At 55.6% G+C, this 26,196-nt stretch overlaps 1 protein-coding gene across 1 annotated transcript; it reads right to left on the bottom strand.

The window, feature by feature from the left end:
* Positions 1-491: 491 nt before the first annotated feature.
* Positions 492-2,919, bottom strand: LOC138074481 (WAS/WASL-interacting protein family member 1-like). The gene is made up of 3 exons (XM_068966634.1): positions 2,613-2,919; positions 1,811-2,518; positions 492-1,630 (listed from the first exon to the last, which is right to left on the bottom strand). The coding sequence occupies exons 1-3, from the start codon at positions 2,917-2,919 to the stop codon at positions 492-494; spliced, it is 2,154 nt and encodes a 717-aa protein (XP_068822735.1).
* Positions 2,920-26,196: the final 23,277 nt, after the last annotated feature.

Raw genomic sequence — 26,196 nt, 5'->3', positions numbered from 1 at the left:
GAAAAGGAGGACTGGTTCCAGCAGGGAGGGTGATGGATGCCTGGGGAAGGGGGCACACTATGTCCTGGGCCAGGGAGCTCAGAGCGCTGTAATAAAGATGAAGCGCTGGGTGGAATGGGAGTACACTGTGGGAGATGAGGGGGTACAGGCAGAAGAGGGGAGGGGAGTGAGGGGGCCAAGCCTAGTGGTGGTGGTTGGGAGAGTGAGAGTCGTGGTGCTGATGCAAGTACACAGAGATGCCCCAAGTCAGAAACCTGGAGCCCTGGGAACTCTATGGGAAATGAGACCAACCCTCCCGGCAATGGGGTGAGTAAGCACGAGGGTGGAGTGTAGGTGTGTGCACGGAATCTTAGAGCTGGAAGGGATCTTCAATGTCATTTAGTTCCACCTCCCAGCCAAGGAATCTTTCAGTCTTCCACTGACCAACTGAGGGCACTCAACTCTACTTGGACACCTCAAGGTACGGGGAGCTCACTCCCTTCAAGGGAGGCTCATCCAATAGAGGTACTCGAGCCTCCAAGACGGCCTGGATAGGCCTGGCGCCCCGACCTTGGCCCTGTTGAATGCACTGGCCTCCACTCGGCGGCGGCACCTGGCGGGGGTGGCGGGTGGCGTGGGGGTTGCGACGCGGATGGGCCGGCGCTGCTGTCCCCAGCCCCAGTGCTGAGGCAGGCAGAGTGCAGTGGGCTCTGGTGGAGGTCGGGAGAACTGCAGGGCGAAGGCCGCCGGGGGCTCCGCGGGCTGCCGGGGGGGAGGCACTTGACACCGGCCGCGGGAGAGGAGGGGCCGCTGTCCCTGCGGCCAGTGCTGGATGCGGGGACCCAGCGCAGAGGCAGCGCCAGGTAGCGGGGCGCCCCGCGCAGGGTTGGGGTGGTGGTGGTGAGGGCTGCCGCAGGCCCCCGGCGAAGTGGCCAGGAGAGCGGCCGAGGCGGGGTGCCCGGGCCCTGCGCAGGGTCGGGGCGCTGCGGGGTCCGGCTCCCCGACCCGCAGCGTGCGGGGACCCCCGAGCCGGGACGTAGGGGCCGGGAAGTCGGGCCGAGGGCGCTAGGACCGGCCGCGCGCCCAGGCCGCTCCCGCCGCGGCGCCCCGGGGCCCCCAAGTCTGCGCTGCCTCGCGGGCCGGCTCCGCAGCGCCGGGGCCGGGGCCAGCGCGGCCGCGGGGGGCGAGCAGCGGGCGGAGGCCTGAGCCCGCGGGCGGCCGGAGGGAGGGAAGGAGGAAGGCGGAGAGAAGGGGTGGGAGGGGGGGACCCGGCGGAGGAGGCGGAGAGAGGGAGCGCGACAGCGAGCGGAGGGAGGGAGCGAGCGAGCGAGGCAGGCAGGCGGGCCGGGAGGGAGGGAGGGAGGGCGCGCGGGCGGCGGCGGCGGCGGCGGCGAGAGCAGAGGACGAGCCGGGACGCGGCGCCGCGGCACTAGGGCGCGCAGCCGGGCCGGCCCGACCCCACCGGCCACACGGTAATGAGCGCCGCTGCTGGCGGCCCGGGAGGCCGGCCCGGAGGCGGGCGGGGAGGAGGGTAGCCGGGCGGGGGGCACGGTGGCGGGCAGTGCCCGGCTCCGGACACGCTCCCGGATCCCCGCAACTCGGCGCCGGGCGCTCCTGGGGCCAGGGCTGCGGGCGGCGACGGCGGGCCGGGCTGGCCAGGGCGGCGCGGGGGATTGGAGGGTTTGTTTATGTCCCCGCGGGCTCGCCAGGCGCCCCCTCCCGTCCCGCCCGCTCCCGGCGCGGAGCCCCCTCCGCGCCCCCGCCCGGCTCCGGGCTCAAGTTCAAGTCTATACAATGCTGCCGGGGGCCCCCCTCCGCCGCCGGCCTCAGCCTCGGTGCCCGGCTAGGCGCTGCCGCAGGGGCCCCGGCCTGGCCGCCCCCGCCTTCCGGGCCGTGCCTGCCCCCGCCCCGGGGCCCAGCCTGGGGCCTGCGGCCGGGGCGCTGGAGGGCGCGGACCCCGACCCGGAATAATCGGCTCCCGCCGCGGCCCGCAGGGAGCGGGGGAGGGGGGCGGGGGCCGGGCCCCGCGCAGGCTCCGCGGCGGCGGCAGAAAATGGCAGCCTGGCACGACCCGGCCCCCCGCCCCTCCCCCCCGGCTCCCGGCCCTCCTCGGCCCGGCGGGGCGGGGGGACCCTGGAGGCCCCCGGGGGGCGGGCCGAGGGGTGATCGGGGGGCCGGGCCGGGGAGCGCTGCGCAGCGATCTTCCTCCGGCCACCTGTGGCTGGGGGTGCGGGGTGCCAGCGGATCTGGGAGGGGCGGCGGGGGTGGGGAGAGTGCCAGTTGGGGGGCACACCTCTCCGCGGAGAGTCGAGCGGCGCGCGCGCGGGGCGGCGGGGGGGGGGGGGCGGACGTCGTGCCTGGCTCCTCCCTGTCCCCGCCGCGGGCCGTGGGAGCCGGGGCGGCGGCGGCGGTGGCGGTGGCGGTGGCGGTGGCGGCGCCGCAGTGTGGGGGCGGGGCGGGGGCGGGCGAAGATCCCGGACCCGGGCCGCGGGGACCGGAAAACGCAGGGGGGTGGGAGCCTCGGGGCAGGGGCCCGGGGCTTGCGGGCGGGGGCGCCCAGGGTCGCCCCCTGCAGCAGCACCCACCCGCCTGCACACACTCACACGCACGCGGACACACTCACGCACACGCACCCCCGCTGGGCCGGTGCAGACGTGTCCTTGAAAGCTTCGCATCTGCACGGTGAAGGACGAGGCCTCGCCGAAGCTGCGGCTCGGGGTCTTCGGCCTCTACGTCCCAGTGCCCCGGGAGACCCCAAGCTTCGGAGCCGCAGGCGGCTTCGGGCCGTGTCCCGCCCTCACCCCAGCTCCCTTCCCCCAGGCCGCCCTGCCCTCCCTCCCCCTCGGCTCCGAAGGGGCTGGCCGGAGTCCAGGGCCCGCCCCCGGCCTCCCCCAGCCCCCCATCGCTGGGGCCCGCGGCCCTCGGGCTGCCAAACTGCATTTCGCTTTCCTGGAGCCTCCCTTCTTGGGGCACCCACTCCCTTCCCTCTCTCCCCACCCCCCAGCCCCTGTTATTTCCCCCTTTTCTCTCCATCCCTTCCGTCCTTCCTTCTCTCTCTGCTGCAAAGCTTGTTGAGTAGGTGTTGACGCCTTGGGTGGGGAGTGAGGGGCTCGCTGGTTCTCAGGGGCTCTCTTCCCCCCGGCTTGCGAAGGGGAGCCCCCTGTGGCTGCACCTTGACCCAAGATGGCGTCCTGCACCCAGCTGGGCAGCTCCGGCCCGCGTCAAGCAGGGAGGAAGGGCCCGGAGCCCCGAAGCTACACAACTCGCCCCCTCCCAAACCAGCAGGGACAGGAGGCTCGGGAGAGGAGCCCGCCGCCCTGTGACCCAACTTGCCCCTCGCTGCCGTGCCCAGAGACTGCCATCAGCATCCCTGGGGGACTGTTCCGTCTTCATGTTTCAGCCGGGGCTGCCAGCGGCTGAACCAGGCCTCCTGGGCTGGCGGGCTGTGAAGGGATCCTGGGATCAGGTGCTGCTCCGCTGTGCCTGTTCCCTCCCGGCAGATGTGACAGCTGCAGCCGAGGGAGCTTTTCTCCTTGGGCGATGCCGAGTGCTAGGACTGGCCTGTGGGATTTGAGGAGCCCAGCTGTCAGGCGGACCCTCGTTGGACCGTCCCCTGTGCTGGCAGGGGCTGGTCTCTTGGTTGGTTTCCTGAGCTGCCTGGGTTAGGAGGCTTGGGTTTTTAGGAGTTCTTGCTAGGTTTCTGGGACAGGGTGGTCCCCCTTTGCCTCCAGGTCCCACTGAGGCCCTGGTTGGGCTGTTTGACGGGCAACTCTGTGAAAAGTGTGAGTCTTGTGTGCATGTGTGTGCATGTGTGCACATGTGCCGCACGCAGGCAGGGGCCCAGGCAAACCTGTGCAGCGGGTCTGGCACCTGCCCGCCTCCCTTCCCCAGGCCCCACTCCTCTGGGCCCTGGCTTCCTCTCCAGCCTCTTGTCCAGGTCCTTGGGCCTGTCTTCAGCTCCTCATCAAATGCACAGTTCCTGGCCCAGATGGACCGAGGCTCTCCTTGTCCTCCTTCCCAGGCTCATGGACCCACAATAGGAAACCAGCCTTCAAAAGTGAATTCCTTCTCGAATTCAAGGAGTGTCAGTTTCACTGTGCAAGGGCTCCTCCCCTCCTCCCCTCACCCCCTAAGCACTAGAGAAGCAGAGGAGAGGACAGCCAGGGCCATGGTCAGGGTGTCTGTGGACAAGATTCTTCTGTAGGTGGGGGTTGGACTGCAGCTTGAAGGCCCATTCCAGCTTTTAAATTCTATGGCTCTGATTCCATTGGTGTAGTTTCAGACCCAGGAAGCGGGGTGGGGTGGTCTTATTTCCACCACACAGGGATAATCAGGACGGACTTCTCAGGAGAGGAGGTCTGAGTGAGAGCAGGGCCTCCTGAGGGGTCGGCCTTTGAAGGGAGCTGGTGATGTGAAGGGTGGGGGGCCTTCAGGAAACAGGTCAGTCACATCTGACTCCACAAAGAGTGTAAAAGTTTAGCCTCTGGTTAAGCCCTCGCATGTGTGTGTCCTTTTGTAGGTTTACATGGGCATTTGTGTGTGTGTGCACAATTTCTGAGATTTCCTCCCTGAGTCCAGTTTGCAGTGAGCGTCTGAGTTCGCTGTGGATCTTCTTCAGGCTGAAACTCCAAACGTTCTCATCCTTTCTTGGTTTCCCTGGGGACCAGCCCCCATCCCAGAGCCCACCCAGAGTCACCTCATTAGAACAAGAGATGCTCCTAGTTTCATGCCAGTGGTCCTCTGAAAAAGTCTGCAAGGAAGACAGGAGAAGCTATAAAATCCTGGCCTGGGATGACCTGGCTGGGAAGAAGCAGGGCCAGAGCTGCCCTCTGGGGAGCTTAGACTGCCTCCTGCTCCAGCTCTCCTGGTCTCCTACACTGCGTGTCGGTCTCGCCTCTTGGTTCATAGTCTCCACGGGACAGGACTCTTGCCCTGGTCACCTCTGGGTCCCCTTGGTCATTTTGTGGGGCTTCTAAGGTGTCTCTCGGATAGTGAGGAAACTTGCTGCACATCTGTGTTTACGTCCCCGTCCTTTCCCTAGCTGCACGATTGGTGGCCAGGCTCTCTTCATCTTGCTTCTGCTCCGCCTTCCCCAAACAGTCACTGCCTACTTAGGCTCCTTAGGCTCAAGCCCCCCTGAAAAACAGATTCTTTTTCAGCATGAGCCAGGACTCCATCAAGGCTCCTGTTTTTTTTGGGAGCCAGATAGAAAGGGGACTCTGAGAGCAGTGTTGCCAGCTCTCTAATGAGTGAGTTAAAAATAGACCACCCTCTCCCCATCCTCTGCCTGAAATGTTACCATTAGAATCCAAGCCCTAGAATTTAGGGTTGAAAGACAACCTGAAGCTCTGGGAGCACTTGGGCTGGGTTGGGGGCTGTTTGGGTGTGGACCCAGGCCTGGTTTCTTCCAGGGTTGGCAGCGCTACCCAGAGCCCAAGGCCAGAAGGGCCAACTGCCTGCCCATCACATGTTCCCCTCCCTTAGCACTTCCTGCCACCTTCTGCTCTCTTGATCCTGGGGTCCCTGTCTTGGTGCCCGGGTCCCCTTGCCCGGTCCCATGCCCCACTTTCCAAGCCTTGCGCTTGGAAACAGGCAACAGTCAGGACCAAGGAATGGCCTGTAGGACTTGTTTCCACTTCCCTTTTGGTGTTTAGTGGAGAGTAGTGTGCTTGGAAGCCGGGCATCTCTGTGGGCCTGTGTGCTTTGCTGCTGCTGAGCAGGGGTTTAATAGTAGACCAAAGGTGCCAGATTCCTTTCCACTCAAATCTTAAAGGCTCGTTTTCAGGCGTTTCTCTCTGACTCTTTTTCCTTAAAAAACAAACAACCTACCAGATCTAAGATCCATGCAGTGTCAGATTTGCGTGTGTGTCCCTTGGCTAAGTGTGTGGGCAAGACAGGGTGTGGTGCACGTGTGTCTCTGCATATTTCTGTGTACGCGGTGTGCAGCTGTGTGGGGACAGAGACTTGCTTCGACATGAGCCTGTCTGAGGCGGCCCAAGTGAGGGCCTTGGAGTCGGAGGGAGCTGCATTCAGCTTCTAGCTGTGGGATCTGGAACAAGCGCAATTTCTTCGACCCTCCGTTTCCTCACCTGTGACATGGAAGTGAGACCAGGCTCTATGCACAGGTTGTTGGAAGGATAAGGCGAGATAATGCCCATCGCCCTTGGCAGAGTGCAGGCGCTCGGCATGAGCAGCAGCATCATCAGGTAGTTTGCGTGGCTTGGTGCTGCAGTAAGTGCGCTGGGAAGTCTCGTCCACCTTCCTGCCTCTGTGTGCAAAATCTTGGACAGATGAGCAAAGTGCTGATTCTGATTGAAATGTCTTCAGAGGAGGGAGGCTTCTCAGCGCCATTTAGCAATCCTTCTTGAGTTTAGCAGGTCACAGTCAACAGGCTGTCTTTGTGTCCACCTACAATCCCTCACGCCAGCTTCAGCTCTTTATTCGGGTTCTGTCCCAAGTGCAGCCTGTTTACTTCCAGGTACCAGAGACTTGCTGAGCATTTCCTGCAGGCCAGACCCTATGCCGGGCTTTGAGAGGGTACATGGTGAGTTTAGGGTGTGCCCAGGTAATTAATGCCACAGACCAAGGTCGAGGGAGAGGGAGACACAAAATGCTCGAAGGACAGTGAGGTGACAACCAACTGGAGAGATCAGGGAAGACTTCTTGGAGGAGGTGGTACCTGTGATGAGCCTGAGAGCACAGAGATGGGGCATCCTGACCGAGGAGAGGAAGCTAGGCTGCATGGGATAAGGTGGCTGGAGTGTGGCGGAGACCTTGGGGCAGTGAGTGGGGCCTCCATGTGCTGGAAGCCAGCCTGAGGCCCCATGCTGATTTGAGGGGAGTGGGCCCCCATGCCCTGTAGCTCCGGTGTGGCCTGTAGGAACTCACTTCGAACTTCCCTGCTTGTGGTGGCTCTGGCGGGTGGTGGGGGAGAAGAGCTGGTGGTGGGGGAGAAGAGAGGGAGGGAAAAGAAAGGGAGGGAGGGGAAGGGGCCAGCTGAGCTCGTTTGGTGTAGGATCTTGATGATTCCTTTATGTTCTGTAGACTGAAGCTTAAGAGCTCAGACTCAGGGAAACAGAGCAGGGTTTAAATTACAGGAACCCCGGGGTGTCGCAGCAATTAAGGGGAACACCAGCAGAGCTGTCTCTGTCAGTGATGGCAACGTGATGTGAATGGGTGGCAGGAGGGTCCCTGACCTGGCCTCCCAGAGGCATCCCCTGCCCCAGGCTGAGGCATTGCAGCACCCACATCATTCTTATAAGGGGCCGAGAGCACAGGAAAGGGGAAGGGGGTACCGCAGACCCTGCCTGCCCTGCCCTCTCGCCTCCGTCCTCCACATGCAGCAGAACTGAGCCGCCCACCTGGAGGAGAGATGCCCCCAGGTGTGACTGACTGGCAGCCCCAGCAAGGACAGCCAGTGGACAGGGCCCGCCAGGCCACATCTCCCTTGCTGATCACATCGCAGCCCTGCTTGTCTGGAGGACAGAGACAGGGAGAGGAGGTGTGGGCGCCCGGGGCTTTCCTAGCCAAATCCCAGCAGGGAATGCAAATTTTTTTTTTTTTCAACTGCAGCTCTTCATTGCCCATTCCCATCCTGCTCTGGTCCCCCCTGACCTCCAGGATTTCCCAGCCTTAGTTACATCTATAAGCAGGTTCCTATTTTCTCTTTCCTGAGGTCATGGCCCTGCTCACTGTCATCCCTATTGATCTTACCTCTCTGTTTCTGTTTCAAGTGTCAAAGTCATCTTTAGTTCTGAGCCAGTTGTTGGATGCCCCTTCTGGGTGCACAGAGGGGATGGAGGACCATCTCTCACAGCTCGCAACGGGACGGCTAGAACTTGGGTGTCCTGGCCGCTAGTCAGGTGCTCTTCCTGCTGTGCTGCTAGGTAGATGGCTCCTGGGGTCAGTGCAGAAGGTGTTCCAGACCTAATAGACCAGCTCGATCCTGGTGTGCCTGGTGCTTCTTACTTCAGAAGGTGAAAAGATGCTCAGAAGGACGTTACGCGGTCAGATCTGCAGTTGACTGAGCTGTGAGCTGGATGTGGGCTCTGTCATGGTGAATGCCCAGGAACACCTGAGCTGGGAGGCTGGGAGCTTGCCTTCCCTCAGAGTTTCCCCAGAGGACTCAGGGAGGGGCAGGCAAGGGTGCTTGGACCCATGCCAGGCAACTGAGATCCTCCAGCAAAGCAGAACCTGTTGGCAAAGGGCTTCTTGACAGCACGTTCCTGTGTGATTTATTTTGTAGACTCTGAAAGGGTACCTAAGTTAATGGATAAAAGGGAATCTAGTCAGATTCTCCCAAAGCCTTTGAAATGGGATACTCAGTGTGTCTATTCTGACATGTTGGATGTCCATGATATGGTGTGAGGTCACCCCCACAAGCAGCGTGCAGAGTCTGATCTCATTTTTGTCAAGTTCCTTTAAAATGTATACCAGTATGCACACGTATGCTAGCGATGCTTAGAAAAAAAATCGTTCTAGAAGGATCATCCAGCAAGCATGTCAGCATTTTGGTTATACACTTTATATACTTTTGTAACCTTTGCGACAGCGTAAAGGCACATGCATTCCTTTCTTAATGACCACAGCAAAAATAAAACCACACTTTTGAAGCTTCTGGATAAGAACTTGAAAAAAATTTGAGTCACCCTTAGGCTGGAAGGGTGGGCCCTTTTATAATGGATGTGAAACTGGCTTGGAGAGTGACAGCAAAGGGTGGAGCCACTCAGGTACTTGTATTTTCTGGAAAGGTTGCAGGGAGATTTATTGCAGACCCTGAGGTCTCCAAGCGAAGGCATGGACTGGTTGGGGTTGGGTGAGAGCGGAAAAGAGGCAGTTGGCAGCACCCCAGCTCACGCCGGGGCTGCAGACCGAGTTCGAATTAGAGGGCAGGGACGGGAAGCTCTCAGATCTGACCAGGATGACAAACTGATCATCGAGGATCTTCAGTCTGGTTGCCCTTGTGACCCAAATGGTCCCGGTGTGGACCTCAGGCGACCCAGCCCTGGCGTAGCCTGGGGAGCCACACCAGGGCAGCCACATGCAGGGAGGACAAGATGGCACTTCAGGAGGCCCCGCCAGGGGTGGAGGGGAGGCCTGGGAAACTCGTCTGGCATGTGGGCTCAAGCTGTGCCCGACTCTGATCCGGAGGCCCAGGAGCAGGTGGCAGTGACCCAGGTGACAGGGTGGAGAGGTGAGGAGGGGCGGATACAAATTCCTCTGCTGGTTGCTTGGCAACAGCGCCCACCTCCCCCTTCCACAATCGGGTCTCCCAGCCCCGGGCCATGGGTGCCAACTTGGAGCTTGCTTTGCCCCCTGAGACTGCCCTTTTTGAAGACGAGAAAGGGTATGTGGACTTCTCCAGCCCCGCCCCACCCCGCCTCTGGAGTGAGGCTGGAAGATAAATAAAAGGACCATTAGCATCAGCATGGAAGCAAACCTGTCCCTCTGCGGACCGCCCCTTGTCCCAGGTTGCCAGGAGACAGAATGTGCAGGACACAGAAGTGACCAGAGGGCGGGCAGACCTTGATTTGCATCTCAGCCCTGCTACTCCTACGGTAACTGAGAGACCTAAAGGTCTCTGAGCTGGGTGCTTCATCTGTGAATCAAGGATAAGAGGAGCATCTGCCTCTTACTGGTATTGCTCGAATATAATGAAATATTGTGTGATGACATCAGCACTGTGCCTGGCGCATAGTAGGTACTCAGGTGGTGTGCATTCCTTTTCTCTTAGTTGGGTCATGACAGGGGTGCATCTGGGGACTGGGTGAGATGACCCCTTCAAAGGCTCCCTTGTCTTCCAAGACCCCGCACGTGTTGTCTGTCATCCTCATCACCTCTGAGGGGTTGCAGGGCCTTTGTCTCCTCCTCTGTAAAGCCTGGATTTGGCTGTTTGATCTCCAGCCCTGGGCATCTCATCTCTGGGCCTTTAATTTTGATGTACTTCGATCAGTTTCTTGAGTCTCCGTGCCCACCAGGAACCAAGCAGTTTCCTCAAGCTCTGGGCCCTCTCCCTTCCTGCCCTCTGCTCTCTTTGGGTCCAGAGCAGGCACTGGCCTCTGCTCTGGTTGCTGGGCTCGCTGGCAGGGCCAGCTCTGCCCCCTGGCCCACAGGCATGGGAGGGTCTAGACCTCAGCCGGGCCTGGCAGCTGGCGCACAGCACTGCTTCCTAATGGTTTTATTACCAGCAACAATGTGGTGCTTGTTGCCATCCTCTCCCAGGCCTGTGGTTCCCAGCCCAACTAGCGGTGGCCTGAGGGCCTGCCTGGTACTGGCAGCTCAGCTGGGAAGCCCAGTGCGGCAGGGCAGTCGCCTCTGCGTTTTCTTTGGTCAACACCTTCTGTGTAGCCTGGACTCTGAGATGGCATGGTGAGAGACTGGGGCCCCGACTCGACAGGCCTGGCAGCTCTTAAGTTTTCTCTCCGGAGGCTCCTTGTTTCAGATCCACGAATAACATTTATTTATTCATTCACTAAAGACCTACTATGTGTCAGGCACTGGCTACAAAAATATAAAGAGGACTGAGCCGGTCCTCAGGGTGTCTGCAGCGGAGGCGAGAGTCTGGCAAGGTGACCATTACATCATAGGTGGGTGGAGAGAGCTCTGCGGCATGTGCCCAGGGCATTCCATGAGCTCAGAGAAGGGACATCTCAGGCAAGTGGAGAGGGAAGATCCAAGAAGGGTTTCTTAAGGAGGTGAGGCTGGAGCTGAATCTTGAAGGGTGGGCAGCAGTTAGCCGAGTGGTCCAGGGCATGTTCTCCCTTGGTGCGGCAAGAGTGAAGGGTGATGGGAGCCATGGGATGTGAGGCTGGGAGGGCTGAGCAGGGCTGGACAGAAGGCTGGGATGTTACCCATCAATAAGCATTGGGCTTGGAGTACCGTGCCCGTATTTGTGTATCAGAAAGATGGTCCAGGGGCATCAGGGAGGAGAAATTGGGCAGCTGAGGCTGGGGACAGATTGGCCAGGCAGAAGGCTGGTGCAGGAGTCCAGGGGAGCAGCAGCCCAGGCGTGGAGGAGGAGGAGGGGGAGGAGGGCTGTTCTGTGAGGCATTTAGGTGGGAGTGGCTGGGTGATGGAGAGGGTGAGGGAGCTGGCTCAGCCAGTCTGGTGGGCGGGGCCGGGGGTGCTGTCCATTGAGAGGATGCGGGTGGAGGGAGTCTAGGAGAGATCTAGGAGTGCTTCCCATGGGAGGCCGGTTGGAGTTGGGACTTGAGGGCGGTGCTTAGGATTTTTATGCTGCTGGAGCCTGGGCTGAGCCAGGAAGGTGAGAGAGGCCTGGATGGAGGGGGGCCCAGGGAGGCGCAGTGTCCGGCTGATGGATTAGAAAGGCAGGTGTGTTTTTCTCCATAACTGGTAGCCGTCCTTCTAGATTTTTGAGGATGGAAGTGACTTAACCAGGAGTTTGTACCACATGTACTGGGGATCCTGACGTTGGGGCCCTTGAGCAGGGGCTTCTGCTTCTCAGGAGCTCCCCCAAACGATGAGCCGCAAGGCCTAGACCCTGTTCTTCAATTCCCACTGCACGACCTGGAGGGAGTTGTCGTCACCCCCTGGAGTTGCAAAGTTGACATCCACCCTCCATTCAGAGGCAGGTCTGCCAAGGTAGGAGGGAAGATGGTGTCTCTGCAGTGCTTGTGTTTGTTTGCAGTGTCGGTAAGCAAACAGAAGAGAAACAAAAACTGTTTCTCTAAAATAGATATATGAGTCTTCTGTGTATCCTAGGAAGAGCTGTTTCTAAAGAGTTTCTAGAAAACGGCATGAGCCAGGTCAGCATCCCTGAACCCGGGCAGAGGCGAGAGGCAGCATGGCGTTGCGCCAGGGCCACCAGGCTTGGCGCTGGACAGGCAGTGATTTCACCTTGGCCTTGCCGCCTCCTAACCGCATCCCCCTCAGGTAGATCACTTAACTGCCCTTAGCCTCAGTTTTGCCGTCTGCAAAGTGGAAACCACCTTCCAGGCTTGTGTTGTTTGTTTCAAGAGCCCTGCTTCTTGCACTCAACCTGTGTGTTTTGTTTCATGTATCTTTTAAAAGAATGCTCCTACAGTTGGCCTCGCAGGTGAGTGAGGATCGCAGTTCAGCCGTTCCTGGCCCCTGTCTGGCGCTCAGGAGACACAGCCCCTCTCTCCCTGTCTCACAGGCTGAGCCTCCTCTTGCTGTTCACCTCCCCAGAGGCCCAGCCCCCAGTGGGTTTTGAGTTCCAGGTTCCTGGGAAGTTCCACTTAATCGTGTCCCATTGACTCCCTTGTTCCACAAACCTGGGCCACCCCAGTGTATCTGAAGAGCATCTGTCGAGCTCAGTGGGAATTAGGGGAGGGGGCTCAGCTCCTTTTCTCTTCTTAGTGGAGGGGAGGTGGAGGTCTGTGCAGAGTGGCTCCTGGCTGTGTGGACAACAGAAGGCGAAGGTGGGAGAGGCTCTCACCTGCTTGGGTCCTGGGTGGACCATAGGTTGGGAACTTGCCCAGGACCTGGCTTCCTGTGCCTGGAAAAGGGCTGTAGGGCCTTGGTCCATCTCTCTGGGAGATGACTTCGGGGTGACCTTGGCCTGGACAGTGAGGCCAGCTTCCCAGGAAGCAGGCACACGTGGTGGCCATTGGGCACACGTGGTGGCCTGTAACATGCAGCCACGCCCACGGGGAGAGTTTTGAAGCATCTGTGCCTTGCAGAGGAGGCTCTGGCGGGGGTGGGGGAAGGTGGGTTCTCAGTGGGGGCTCCTGTGGTGGTGATGTTGGCAAGAAGGCCAATCAGGCTGTCTCTGGCTGGGGATGGGGTGGGTGGGGACCACTGTCAATTCGAGGGTGGAAACCAGTGTTTCTCTGGTTAGTACAGACCTGCTCTTGCTTCCCCGTCACAGGGGGAGTGGGGCTTGTGTGGACCGAGGGTGTGGTGGTGTCATCACATGAAACGTACAGCATAATTAATCCAGCATACCCTTAATAGTATGCATAATTGTGCTGCCTGGTAATTAGGTGTAAATGGTAAGCAGTTCACATAAATGTTTTTGTAATTGGTATTAATTTTGCAGAGGCAAACTAAGTTTATGTGGTTTCCCTCTTGCTCTGTTAGTTTTCTAGCACAGGCAATTCCTAGCTCTTGGAGGAATTCTATTGCAAATGTTTGTTTATAGGGCCATGTTTTGTATTTTCTCTCAGAACAATGTTATGAATGGTTATGAGGTTCCCAAGCTGGTTTCCAAATGCCTCTTTGGCCCGCACTTTAGGTGAAATGTGTGATGCATGTGTGGGGAGGCCTCGCTGGGAATCCTCCTGCTCCAGGTTCCCAGAGCCTGTGTGTGTGTGTGTGTGTGTGTGTGTGTCTGTTGTGCGCGTGCGCTCACGAGCGCACATACGTGTCTTTCTGCATGTGTCTGTGTGTGAGTCTGTGTCTCAGTGTGTGCCTGTGACACCTCAGGTGACGGTGGCAGGTTAAGGGTGCTGGTAAAGATGTTATTTATTCTGGTTGCAAAGGCCTTTGCACTTGGGGATTAGGGGAAGCCTCGCAGCATTAGCCGGGAGAGAGGACTCTGGGTCAGGCCACAGCAGCTGTGCAGGAGCCATTCTTGGGCATGGTGTGAAGTAGGAGTCTAGGTTTCCTAAGGACACTTCACCGGCCTTACTCCCTAATTAATAACATTTTTTAAAATGAGTATTTATTAAGTGCCTACCTTGCTCCAGGTATCATGTTGAACATTCGATTCAGATTCTCTCATATCTTAAAACAGACTCAGGAGTCAGGGACTCTTATTCACCCCACCCTACAGGTTGGTAAAGTGAGGCCCGCGTCTGCCATGGCAGAAGTTTGAGGTGGGTTCTGGCTGAGTCCTCTTAGGGCTGAGCTGCACCAGGGGCGGCTGTGTCACACGGAATCGTCCTCCCCCCGGCTCCCCACCCCCGCCCCTCTACAAGTGGTTGGTTTGGGTTGGGGCAGAGGGTAGGAGAAAGGAAACAAGGGAGCAGTGGGTGGTTCTGACAGCCGCAGACTCTTTCCCGCCTGCCCTGGGTGGGAAGGGGCCGTGCCCCAGCAGCGGCTCCCAGACCGTGAAGGCCCTCTGGGGGACCCCCTGGTTTGGGCCTGGGAGGAGTGTGACAAAGTGTGAGCGGGCAAGCATCCATCACATGGGTGGTGTGGGGAGAGAATGGTCACAGACAAGCGGGGGACCAGCCTCTAAGGGCCTGAGTACAGGGAGGCCAGCTCCCCCTACTTCCCATGGTTCACAGACACACTGACCCAGGCGCCTCCCAACCCCGTATTCCCTGGACATCTGGAGGCTGGTGGGGCCCATAAACCCTGCAGCAGGTGTACGCCCTGGCCTAGGGCAGGTGGAGCAGGGGTCTTCTCGGCACAGTGCCTTGGGGAGCTCTGCCAAGCGACCCCTAGAGTAGGGGTTGCGGGGGGTCGCTCTAGGCACCGCAGCACTGTGTGGGATGTTGCAGCTGCCTTGGCATCAAGGGTCGCCTGGACCAGGGAGGATGGGAGGGGCAGGTGGCAGAAGCGCAGGGTGCAGGGAAGGACTCTGACCTCATGTGTTTAGGAAAACACGCACATCCGTCCACATGTGAGTCGCTAAATGACCACACGACAACCTGATTAAGGACCCCTGGGTGGATGGTCAAGGAGAGGTGAGAGGGGGTGGGGGTGCTGAGGGATGGAGGAAAGGGGGCCTGAGGGGGCTCTCTGGGAGGAGCCCGCCCCACCCCCCCTTTGAGGAGAGAACAATGTGAGTGTTGACACAAGTGTGTCGGAACAGGGGATGTGAGCCCGGGGCCTGGAATGATGGAGTCCACTAGGCAAGGTGGGGGCCAGGTCAGAGTGATAGGCTGAGGTCAAACTTGGTGAGCCAGCAGTGTAGACCAGACCCGAGTTTAGGCTTTATGGTATGTGAAAATCACTGGCATCAGAGGGTTTTTTAAAAAGAACAGCTTTGTCAGAATATAATTCACATACCATATAGTTCACCTGTTTAAAGTATGCGATTCGATGGTTTTTAGTACATTCACAGAGTTGGGCAACCATCACCACAATCAATTTCAGAACATTTTTATCAGGCATCATAGGTTTTGATTGAGGAAGCCATGTGTGGAGAATCTTTGCTGAGAGGCTGGGGCAGGAGGGAGAGACATCGCAGGCGGCGTTCCAAGATAACTGCCAAGGTCTAGACCTGTGGTTCCTGGGGGCGGGGAGGACAGGGATGGGAACAGGCGCCCGAGAGTCAGGTGCCTGGTGCAGTGCGGGGATGGAAGGAGGAGGCAGGACCTCAGTTTTCCCTGGGGCAGGTTTGGGGTTTTGACAGCTGAGGATAAGGTACTGCCACTTCCCACACAGAGAGCGGGGCCAGAGGAAACATGAAGCCTCTGGTTCTAGAAGAGTAGGATCTTAGGTAACTGCAAGTCATCCAGGTGGGGTGTCCAGAGAATAAAGATGGAGGCCTTGCAGTAGGAGGTCTGTGCTCACTGAAGGCCAGGGATCTCAGCAGAGAATTTCGAGTACAGCTGGAGCCGAGTGTGACCTGAGGGGGTGCCCGCTGTGCAGTAGTGGAAGCAAGACCCCAGCCAGCTCAGGAGATGGAGCAGAGGGCCCTGAGGGCCGAGAGCATAGAGCCAAGTGGGGAGAGAGAGCCAGAGAGTCCCCTTGCTTATGAACTTGCAGAAGCAGAGGTCTCCTGTTCACCCAGGGCCCAGCTTGGCAATGACACTCAATAAATGATTGCTGAGTGAGTGCTTGAAGCCGAGAATGACTAGCTGGCAAGCAGGCTGAATTGAGCTCAAAGATGCCAAGGACGGAAAAAAGGCCCTTTGAGGCCGTGGGTGACTATATCTGTCAGGGTCAATTCAGGAGACAGAAACCACATAGTGATTTGAACAGGAAAGTTTTAATATAAAGACTTATTAACCATAACGGGATTGGAATATCGCAAGACTGACCAGTAAGAAGTAAAGAGAACTGCAAAGGATACAGAAGTAGCATTAATGAGAACAGCCACTACACCTAAGGTGGCCACAGAGTGCCCAAGGTAGAGCCCCAGGGTTGAGAGCCTGACCGTGATGGAAAGGGCATGGCCCTGGCTCCCCGGATGACGGAAAAGTCACCAGGGTGCCGTGGTGGCACTACTCGCTGGACATTTGTGCTGCCTGTACCCCCCGCCCTCCCCCCCACCCTGCCGCCCATTCCCAGAACTCAATGGAAATCCATCCTTTTGGGTCCCAAGGAAAGTTGTTCATGAGGAATTATCTTGCTGGAGGCACAGTGCTGCTAAACTACCCCAAAGGAGAATTGAGTGGAGCTGTTGGCTGTTCTTGACTGTGAAACACTGCTACAGCCAAGTGCTGGAGAAGTGCCCTGGCTACTGGAGCTGGGCACTGGAGAAGCTGTGATGGGACAGGACTGAGCACTAGGAAAGGCACGGGGCAATAGGATCCGGTTGCTCGAGAAGTTGTATACAGTGCAGGAATCCTCCAAGAGAGCACTCTGGCTCTAGGAGAGAAAGCACCTCCTCCTCCCGTGTCTCTGCAGTGCCCTCTACTAAGGGGGTTTGATGTCAGGCCAGCTAGTCTGCTAGCTGGGGACATATTTAAAGGGCCTTGCTGCATCTTCACAGAGCAGGCAATGAAGGGTGAATCAAGTCGCTGGCACAGTCTGCTGCTTCAGCTGCACAGCTTCCAGTGGCTTCCTTTCTACACCCATGTGACTCCCCTATAACAACAGAATAGTTGTATTTCTACCTATCAAAGCAGCTCTCCCGCTTCCTGTTCTCACCCTGTCTTCCAAACAGGGAGTCCCAGCACTAATTGTCTCAATCACTGTCCACATGAATAATGTCTCATATTCAATCACAGTCTCCCTGAATATTCTGTTACCTAAAGACTAGACTGTAATTCGCAACTGAATTAACGAAATAAACTAAATTAACTTCCAACAACTTGTTTATAAAATAATGAGAAGATGGCTGGAAAAAAAAGAAACTAGTTACCATGTACAAACAAACACACGTCTCTATCAAGTAAATAGAAAGCGTGCAAAAACTGCCAGAGTTCTCATTTTTGAGTTTGTTCACAAGACCACGTTTGCTATCTGGCTTCCTTCTCCCGTTTCTCATCCTTTAAGTTCTCTGCACTCTGCTGGGACCTCAGCAGGGCCAGCTTTTACCTGGTGGAGTGACCCAAAAGCCTTGATTCTTGAAGGATCTGAATCCTTGGTCCCGGTTTTCCTTGGCACTCCCCCCACCCCCCTTTTTCTGTTGTTGTTGTTGTTTTTGGTTCCTGTAGTTTTTCATTAACCCTTACTTTTGGTTATGGAAATTCTAAGAGGTACCTGAGAGAATCCGCTAGTTCCAGAGGTTATCTTCCTGGCTTCTATTGTGTCCAGCAACCCGATTTCTCCTTGGTAACTGGGATTAGTCACTCCAGCTCACGAAGTTAACTCCTTCTTGTCTGTTGATTCAGCAGTATAAGGGGCTCCCCCAAAAGTCAGTGACTTGTGTTCCAGTGCAATCACTGCAGTATCCTCTTGGGGGGCAACACTCAGTGCCCCTGGACCCTTTCAGAGATACAGGGGTGAAGTGGGGGCCAGATGCAGGGATCACGGGGAGAGTAAGGGAAGAGCCTCTAGAGCTGGCAGTTGTGAACTCTGAAGGCTGGAGAAGCGGAAAATCACACAGGTGTGGACCGTGGGTCACTTCGGGGCAGGGAAGGGTGGGGACAGAGTCAGATCCAGGCCTGTGGCTTTCCAGACAGCAGGCCCCACCAGGGCCTCATGGGAGCTTTCAACCTGGACTCTGTGACCTGCCTCTCAGACGTGGGACACCCATCGACTCCCAGATGTGTGGCCCATCGCTGCACACACATCCCCAACCCCCTAAGACAGGGTTCCTCCTGAGTCACCATGTTCGGAAGTGCGTGCTCCTGTATGGAACTCTGTATTGGCTCGTTTTGGCTCCTAAGAACAACTTCAGCTCCTTACCAGTGTCTATTTTGAGTAAAAACCATTTCCCCCCGCCCTGCTTTTCGGGCTGTGTCATGGTAACCGTAAAGTATGAGCAGAGGACTCCGATTCAACTCATCTCTGCCCATGTGGCCACCATAATGGCAGCACTGGGTGTGATTATAAACGCTCATGCTGGTGGTGCCCCAGCCTCGAGGGTGGTGTGACAGCCACAAGCCATCTTGCCGTGACTCCAGAGCCGGCAGATGGGCTTTGAAGTGGGGGACAGCATGGCAGGATTGCTGACCTGCTGCCAGTGGCTTTTGGCGCTCTATGGGCCGCTGGTGGTTTGGGTGGGAATGACGTTTCTGGAAGTCAGAATGATGGTATGATGACAATCCTCTCCCTCGTGTTGAGAGAGAATGAGCAATCAGAAAGTGGCACTGGGGCCTCCCCCGCCCCCTTATCCAGCCCCAGTCTTGTGACCAAGAGAGGCTGTGGCGGGGAGGGGGAAGACGTGGCAGATAAACATCTCCGTCTGGGAGGCCGTGCTGCCTCCCTTTAGCTTTCTGCTGCCCCCAGCCTACCAAGTGTATCACCACCCTGGCGGATGATTGGCTGGTGTGGGGCGCACGATACTCTCCTGTCTTCTGTCACCCACAGGACGCGTTTGCACCTCCTCCTAAGCTCAAGTGGGAAATTCAGCCTTGAGCCTGTAGGCTCAAGGGGCACAGACAGCTCAGCTGGGGGCCATGCTACTCACATTCGTTGCCATGTTTGCAAGGACTCCTGAGTTAGATGAACCCAAATTCAGAATCCTACGAATCCTGCCGGGGGACTTTCTTCCTGAAGTACTCTGGAGAGGTAATTAACCTCTCCAGGCCTCAGCTTATCCTTCTGTAAAATGGGAATAGTAGTAGAAACAACTTCATAGACTTCATAGGATGGTTCTGAGGATGAGATGGAGGTAGTGCATGTCCCGTAGCACAGTGCCTGACACAGTAGGTGCTCAGCAAATAGAGGGATGACTACATGAGCGAATGGCTCCCGCATTGGGCAGGGCACTGAGCACCATGATTAGAAGGTCGCATGGCCTGTTACCACCCCTCCCCCTGCCCACTGCCAACCAACTTCACCAGGAAAGAGAGACGACCTGGAAACTTTGTTTTCTGATGAGTTCCTGCCCAAAGTTAAAACATGGCTCAGTGGTAAAGAATCCACCTGCCAATGCAGGAGACCGGGGTTCGATCCCTGGGTTGGGAAGATCCCCTGGAGAAGGGATAAGGCTACCCATTTCAGTATTCTGACCTGCACTGTATAGCCCATAGGGTTGCAAAGAGTCAGACACGACTGAGCGACTTTCAGTTTCACTAAGTTAAAACATGGCTCAGTGGTAAAGAATCCACCTGCCAATGCAGGACCCCAGGGTTCAATCCCTGGGTCGGGAAGATCCCCTGGAAGTGGAAATGGTGACCCATTCCAATATTCTTGCCTGGAAAATCCCCTGGACAGAGGATCCTGGTGGGCTACCTACAGTCCATGGGGTCGCAAAAGAGTCAGACCTGATTGAGTTACTAAGCAACAAAAGTTAACAGTGCAGTTAGAAGTCTACAGTGCACTTGCTAATTGTAAGAGATCCTGATGGAGTGAAAAACTGGGAGCCTCAGAGGGCGACAAGCCTGCATCTGTATTGATAGCTGGCTCCCCTACCACCCACGTACTGTGTGACCTCGGGCAGCTTTGCTAACCTCTCCTACCTCGTTCTTCTCATCTAGGAAATGGGGATAAAAATAGTCTGCACTTCAGAGGGTTGGAGTGAGGTATAAGGATGAACAGGATGTTGAAACTGTAAAGCTCTTTCCACAGGGCCTGGTGCGTTGTAAGAATCATAATCAGTATGAGCTCCTGTCTAAGTGAAGTACACTCACAGGCACTCCAGGGATGTCAACAAAGGAGAGAGAAAACTGTGGGCTTGGTTAGTCAGGGACCAATAATTGTTAAAATTTATTGAGTATTTTCTTTGTGTCAGGCACTCTAGTTAGCGTTGTGTTTTTTTTTGTTTGTTTGTTTTTTAAGTAATAATTTTAATGTTATTTCGTCCATTCTTCTTCTTTTTTGGACATACCACCCAGCTTGCTGGATCTTAGTTCCCTGACCAGGGAATGGAACCTGGGCCCCCTGTAGTGGCAATACAGAGTCCTAACCACTGGATATCAGGGAATTCCCTGTTAACCATTTTTAATACATCTCATTTTAATTCTCACAACAGGCCTGTGAAGTGGCAAGTGTCATTTTCCCCATTTTACAGCTGAGAAAACTGAGGTACAGGTATGCCTCAAGTTGCAAAGTTGTTGCTAGTTAAGCCAGAATTTGAACCCATGCAGTCAGGCCTTCCAGGTAAGACTTTAGGAGGTTGAGATTAGTGTATGAGTCAGCGTATGGCAGTCAGCCACAAGGCACACACTCACTCACACCAAAGTAGGGAAAGTCACACATTACTCAGGGGAGGTTCAGAGATGACCAGCCTTCAGGTACAGCTGGATCCAGGGGCCCCCAGACAGTGACTTCAGTGTTCCAGCCCTCTATCTCCATCCCTCAGGCAGGCTTTCTCCAACACAGCCAGCAGCCCCTGACTCACATCCTATCATTGTTAGTATCTTTCCACTGCACTAAAACGCTCCTGGGGGGCCTCTGGTTGGCCGTGCTGGGTCACATGCTTACTCTGTGACTAGGGTTGGGGGTGGGGTCAGTGCAAACACCACAAAACCCCCTGGGAAGGAGAGGAAAGGAACCAGATAGACCCAAACCATTGAAGTCAACTACAAGAAGAGTGGACTACCAGCTTCAGGGGTGAAGAAGGAACCCGGTGCCAAGATGGTTAGATATTTGTCTGCAGTTCACATACAGGATTCGAGATGGAGCAGGGTGGTCTGCGCTTACGGTGATCATGTTAGGATCATTTTTGATGGAGAATTTGGGTTTGTGGGCTGTTATGGTTTTGTTTCTGGAAGAGGATAATTCCATGCTGGCCCTTGTTGAGGTGAGACTTGGGTAACGGTCTAGTGGGTGCTGGTTGGAGAAGGCTTGGAGGCGAGACTTTCGGGTGAATGGCCCGGGGGTGCTGATGGCATTGGGGTTGGTGAAGAGGGTAGGGATGGCACTGGGGACAGTGTGGTGGCAGAGGCGGGAGCTGAACAGCAGGAGGGTGTGGGCAGGAGACGGTTGAGTTGTGGGTCTTGGGTCTGAGATGGACTGATGAGCAAGCGGCGTCATGGTTAGGGATGTGGGCAGCCATGGCACATGGAGATGCAGTTTGGGAGGAATGTAAGGGAGGTGAGCTGTGCCATGCATGGGCAGGGTTTGGTGGAAACGATGCTGGGAGAATTAAACATTTCGTGAAGGGTGTGGTGGTGGGGCGAGGAGGGAGGTACCACTTTTAGAGCTGATGATGGAACTCTGTGTGGGTGTGAGGAGCTGATGATGGTTATTCCGTGGGACGTGATGGTTTCATAGAGTAATAGAGGTGGAAGGACTTAGCTGCACTCTTACGGAGGAGGATGGAGGCCAAGCCCACCTGATGGTTCAGCTGTGATGAAAGTCCTCGTTCCCAAACCCATTCTCTCTTTTTAAAAATTACTCTTTATTTTCTTCACAGTGGTACATGTGTATAATTTAAGAAGTCAGACAGGACTAACATCTCTTCACAAAAATGCACTTGTTCCTCGCCTACTTCCACCTTCTTCTCAGAGGCAACCACTTTTAGCTGTTTCTTCTAGCAATTTTACAGCTCGTGGATCTGAGTAATATGCGTATTTTTGACTCTTCCATTGTAGACCTTTTCCATTGATTTCCTATGTAGTAAATAAGAACTTAACTCTCTTATATGGCCAGCCATGGCTTTCTACCCTGCCATCCTCCTAAACAGCTCTCATGGTAGGCATACTATTAATAGTACCTTACCAGTGTTCTATCAAAAATGTCTTATGCATAAAATAATATATGTATGTGTGTAGCTGGCAGGTAATGGCTCCACAGAAATTCAGGGGATTAGGACGTGGCCACATCCACATCTGAACCTCGTGTACACGTGTCACCTCGTGTGGCAAAAGAGCCTTTGCAGAAGTGATTAAGCAAAGGATCTTGAGCTGGGGAGATTCATCCTGGATCACCTTGGTGGGCCCAGTGTCACCATCAGGGTCTTTGAACATGAGAGGCAGAGGCAGGCAGGTCAGAGTAGTGCGATGGGAGGAAGACCAGCCATCACTGACTTTGAGGATGGAAGGGGGCCAGGAGCCAAGGAATGTGAGCTGCCTCCCAAAGCTGAAAAAGTCAAGAAAATGGATTCTCCCCAGGGCCTCCAGGAAAGAATACTGCCTGCCAGCACCTTGATTTCAGCCCAGTGACAAGAACCATTTTGGACTTTGTTTAGACTTCTGACTTCCAGAACTTCAGGAAACACATTTGTGTTTTTTTAAGCCATTAACTTTCTGGTAATTTGCAACATGTAATATGTGTACATCCACATGCATACATGCAAACATGCACTCGTTTGTATGTTTTATGTATACACACACACACACACACACACACTTGTTAAATCAACTAATACAACTATTCACAGCTGAGCTTTATACTGTACTACCATAGTTTCCTTTTTTCCTCCTGAAGTGACTAATTACCTTGCCTCTTTATGAGCTTTATTTTCTTTATACCTTTTGCCCATACCTGCCGCACCTGCTAATAGCTATCTGTATGGCTTTCCACAAGGGCAGTCACAGCAAGTATTATGTTTCAGTTCCATTTTTTGAGTTATCTGCTCTCAGAACTTACGGCACAGTGTAGCTGCTCTTCACTGACTTCTTCCTGTGGTCTTCCTTGGCATTCCCTTCACCTTCCTTCTGGTTGGAACTCCTGTTTTCTGGAGCTCATGTCTTCTTGCTCGGTTTACTCCCCTGTTTGGAGCACATTGCCCACGACAGATCTCCATTTTAATCCAAATCCATTATAGCTCCTGAATCCAGACCATAGAGTAAGAACAGCTAGTCACACCTGTAGTTCTGTCTGGTTAAAAAGACGGCCCTCCAAGTCTTGACAGCACTCCAAGTTAGGAGGCTTCCCTCGGATAGCTAGTGGTCCTTGGTTGTCCTTGCAGGATTAATAACAGGGGACTGAAATACAGATTAGAAGCTGGTTCATTTGCAGATCCACGTTGGCTGATGTAAACAAGCCACTTGGAAACCATTTGGGTTCTGGTTGCCGGTATCTGTATTCTTAGACCTTTCTTCCTGCACTGATAAGATTCTGCTGAAGAGAAGGTAGGGTCTGGCTCCTGGTATTCTAGGAACCCAGTGAGCGACTAGCCTGAGGTATTCAACATCAGCATTGAAAATATCCTTCATCTCCTTGGGTTTGTGTTTTTGCATTTATTTGACAGCACCAGGTCTTAGTTGCAGCACATGGGATGTTTGATCTTTGTTGCTGCATGCAGGACCTTTAATTGTAGCTTGTGAACTCTTAGTTGCAGCTTGTGGGATCTCCTTCCCTGACCAGGGATAGAAGCCAGGCCCCCTGCACTGGGAGTCTTAGCCACTGGATCACCAGGGAAGTCGCCATCTCCTTGGTTTTGATTTATTTTTCTTGCTGTCAGCTGTGCTGGACGACTCTATGCAAAGACCTTCTGTCTGGTGCTCTCCAGAGAGAAAACCTTCAGACTTTAGGGTGGAAGTGTATCTAGATTTTAACTTCTTTCATTTGATCTTTTTCACACATACCTTCTCTTCGCCCCTGGTCCCATGGATGATTCGTGGTGCTGTCATCCCAAGTGTCTTTAAAGGACTCTGTCATAAATCACTTGTCATGTGCTATCTGAAATTTGCCTGCCACAAATCTGCTTTCCAGACCCCCACATTCTGTTGGTGGTGTCTCCTCTCTGTTCAGCCCAGTCTTGTGAATTTGTGTCTTAAACAATCTTTCTCCCATATTGGATTTAGAAGATCGCACATTTGGGCAGTTGGGTGTGTGTATTCAGAATCCCAGTCTTTTTCCGTAACAGTTTTGTAGCTGGAGCAGTGATGACGGTGACCATGTCAGCTGTGATACCAAGATACTTTCCTGTAGGATTCCTCAAAGCAATTGTTGAAAAGCTCTTGTAAACATTATTCATGGTCACTGTGGACTTTAGCAGTATAAAGGAGAAAATAAAAGCTGCCTATCACGGTAGTGGGCCTTCCCTGGCGGCTCAGTGGTAAAGAATCTGCCTGCCAATGCAGGAGATGCCAGTTCGATCCCTGGATTGGGAGGATCCCCTGGAGAAGGAAACAGCAACCGACTCCAGGATTCTTGCCTGGGAAATCACATGGACAGAGGAGCCTGTCAGGCCACAGTCTACGGGGTCCCAAAAGAGTCAGACACCACTCAGCGATCAAGCAAGAACAACGAATCTTGGTGGGAGGGTTCTTGGCAAGGGTCTCTGGTGGTGGTGGTTTGGTGGTGCAGCCTTGGCACTGGTGAGGAGGGTGCTTTGGAGCCAGGAGCAGCAGGGTGGTCATGTCATGATGGACACATGCTGCTGCGTTGGGACCGTGGGCTGAGGAGCAGGTCCCTCCCCTCAGCAAGGCTGCTTGGGAGAAGAAGGAAGCTTCTAAGGACAGGCGGGCAGCGCTGTGTCCAGGCCTGGACCTTGGCCGCCCCAGTGGGCCCCAGAGCTCTGCAGTGCCTGGCCTGCCCGGCCCTGTGCTGGGTGATTTTCAGTGATGCTGGCTGACTCAGAGGGACACTTACTGACAAGGCTGTTCCATCGAGTTATGCAAAGGAGCCAAAAGGCTGACCCAGGTCAGCTGTGTTTTCTGTGTGGACAGAGTGTGCAGCTCAGGCGGGTGAGCAGGGGAGGGTGAGGGGGACGAGCATTTCCTTTCCGGGGTGTCTGCCCTCAGGGTCAACACCCTGTGATGTTCTGCTTTTCCCCTCTTGCTTCCTTCCTCCCTCTTGTCACCAGTGCTTTTTCTAACAGAAACCCCTGGACATTTCTAGCTCTCAGGGCAGCATTGAAACAAATTTCCTAGAGAGGGTTCTCTGTCCCTAATGTACTTGGTGCCCAGCTCTGTATGGACTTCATGCTAGGCCCTCGGGGCTCACAGAGACACCCAGACCCTCCTCTCCCTCAGTCTGCTCCCACCCTTTGCCCTTGGGGCCTCCAGCAGCTTGGCAGGACAGGGCTGGAAGACCTGGTTCTTGAAGATCAGCCCAATGCTTCCCTTTTACAGATGAGGAAACTAAGGGCAAGAGGAGCCCGAGTCAGGATTAGAGCCACCTCTGCTAACTCTGGGATAGCGTTCTTCCCAACCAGACTCTGCCTCTCTCGGCTTCCACCTCCTTTTTGAAGCTTTTGATTATGATGGGTGACTGGGGGATGTTTGTGCTAACAAACAAGGAGTGGGTTTGAGGGGGACTTGCTGGCTAATGATGGGCGGAAGCCCTGTGGAGTTCTGGGTCTGACCGGTGTCTGATGGGTTCCTGGGGTTGTCTCTGAGGGTTGGTATGAGCTGGGGGGATGGAGCTTTATAGAGATGCCCTGAGAGCTCTGGAGTTGGTGATCTGGGTTCAAGCCTCTGCTCTGACTCTGGAACTCAGATAAGCCCTAGCCTTCTGCAACCTTAGATTCTACAGTAGACGGTAGTGATACTCCTATAGACGGTAGTAACCACTCGTGGAGATGGTAATAATACTCGTGGCTGCCTGAAGAGGAGGGCCCATTCTGGGCTTCGCACAGCATGGGACACCCGGACCTGCTCTTGCTTCTGCACCCACTGTGCCAGCAGCTAACGGCACACACACGTTCTTCAGCTCAGGTGTCCATGGACCACCTGCGGCTTCCTTAGGGCTCCCCTTGGATGGGGGTGGGGGTGGGGTGGGAGCATCTTCAGCCCGTCCAGGCTCTAACTTATGGAGGCCCCTACTGTCCTAGCCCTAAGGAGGTCCCTCTTAGTGCCAGCTTCCCCTCCACACCACCCGGCCCCCAACGCCCATCCCTGGGGAGGGGCTGCACCCGTGGGAGACCCAAGCCTGCGCCTTCTCCGGCTCCTGGTTTTCCAGGGAGCTCTAGCTGGAGGGGGATGGGAGAAGAAGCCCTGGAGGGAGGGGGAGTGGGGGAAGCAGAACCGGGAACTGGAAGGGGAAGGGTGTGGGTGGGCCTCGATCCAGCCTGCCTCCCACTTTCCTCCTCCTGCCAGTCCCCTCCCCGTCCTGGCTGGCGCACTGGAGGCAGGGGCTTGGCCCAGGAGAACTCAGTGTCTCCTCCGAGTGAAG

This window comes from Capricornis sumatraensis, chromosome 1 (genome assembly GCF_032405125.1).
Source record: "Capricornis sumatraensis isolate serow.1 chromosome 1, serow.2, whole genome shotgun sequence".
NCBI lineage: Eukaryota > Metazoa > Chordata > Mammalia > Artiodactyla > Bovidae > Capricornis > Capricornis sumatraensis.
This window is presented reverse-complemented; position numbering and strand designations above follow the sequence as displayed.

What these genes read in the sequence shown, in the direction of transcription:
- LOC138074481 (XM_068966634.1), bottom strand. Translation starts at nt 2,919, where the DNA reads ATGCAGTTTGGCAGCCCGAGGGCCGCGGGCCCCAGCGATGGGGGGCTG. An exon ending in TCTGCACCGGCCCAGCGGGG is followed by an intron (nt 2,519 to 2,612) that starts GTGCGTGTGCGT and finishes CCCGCCCGCAAG; the next exon opens with CCCCGGGCCCCTGCCCCGAG. An exon ending in GCGCCTAGCCGGGCACCGAG is followed by an intron (nt 1,631 to 1,810) that starts GCTGAGGCCGGC and finishes CGCCCTGGCCAG; the next exon opens with CCCGGCCCGCCGTCGCCGCC.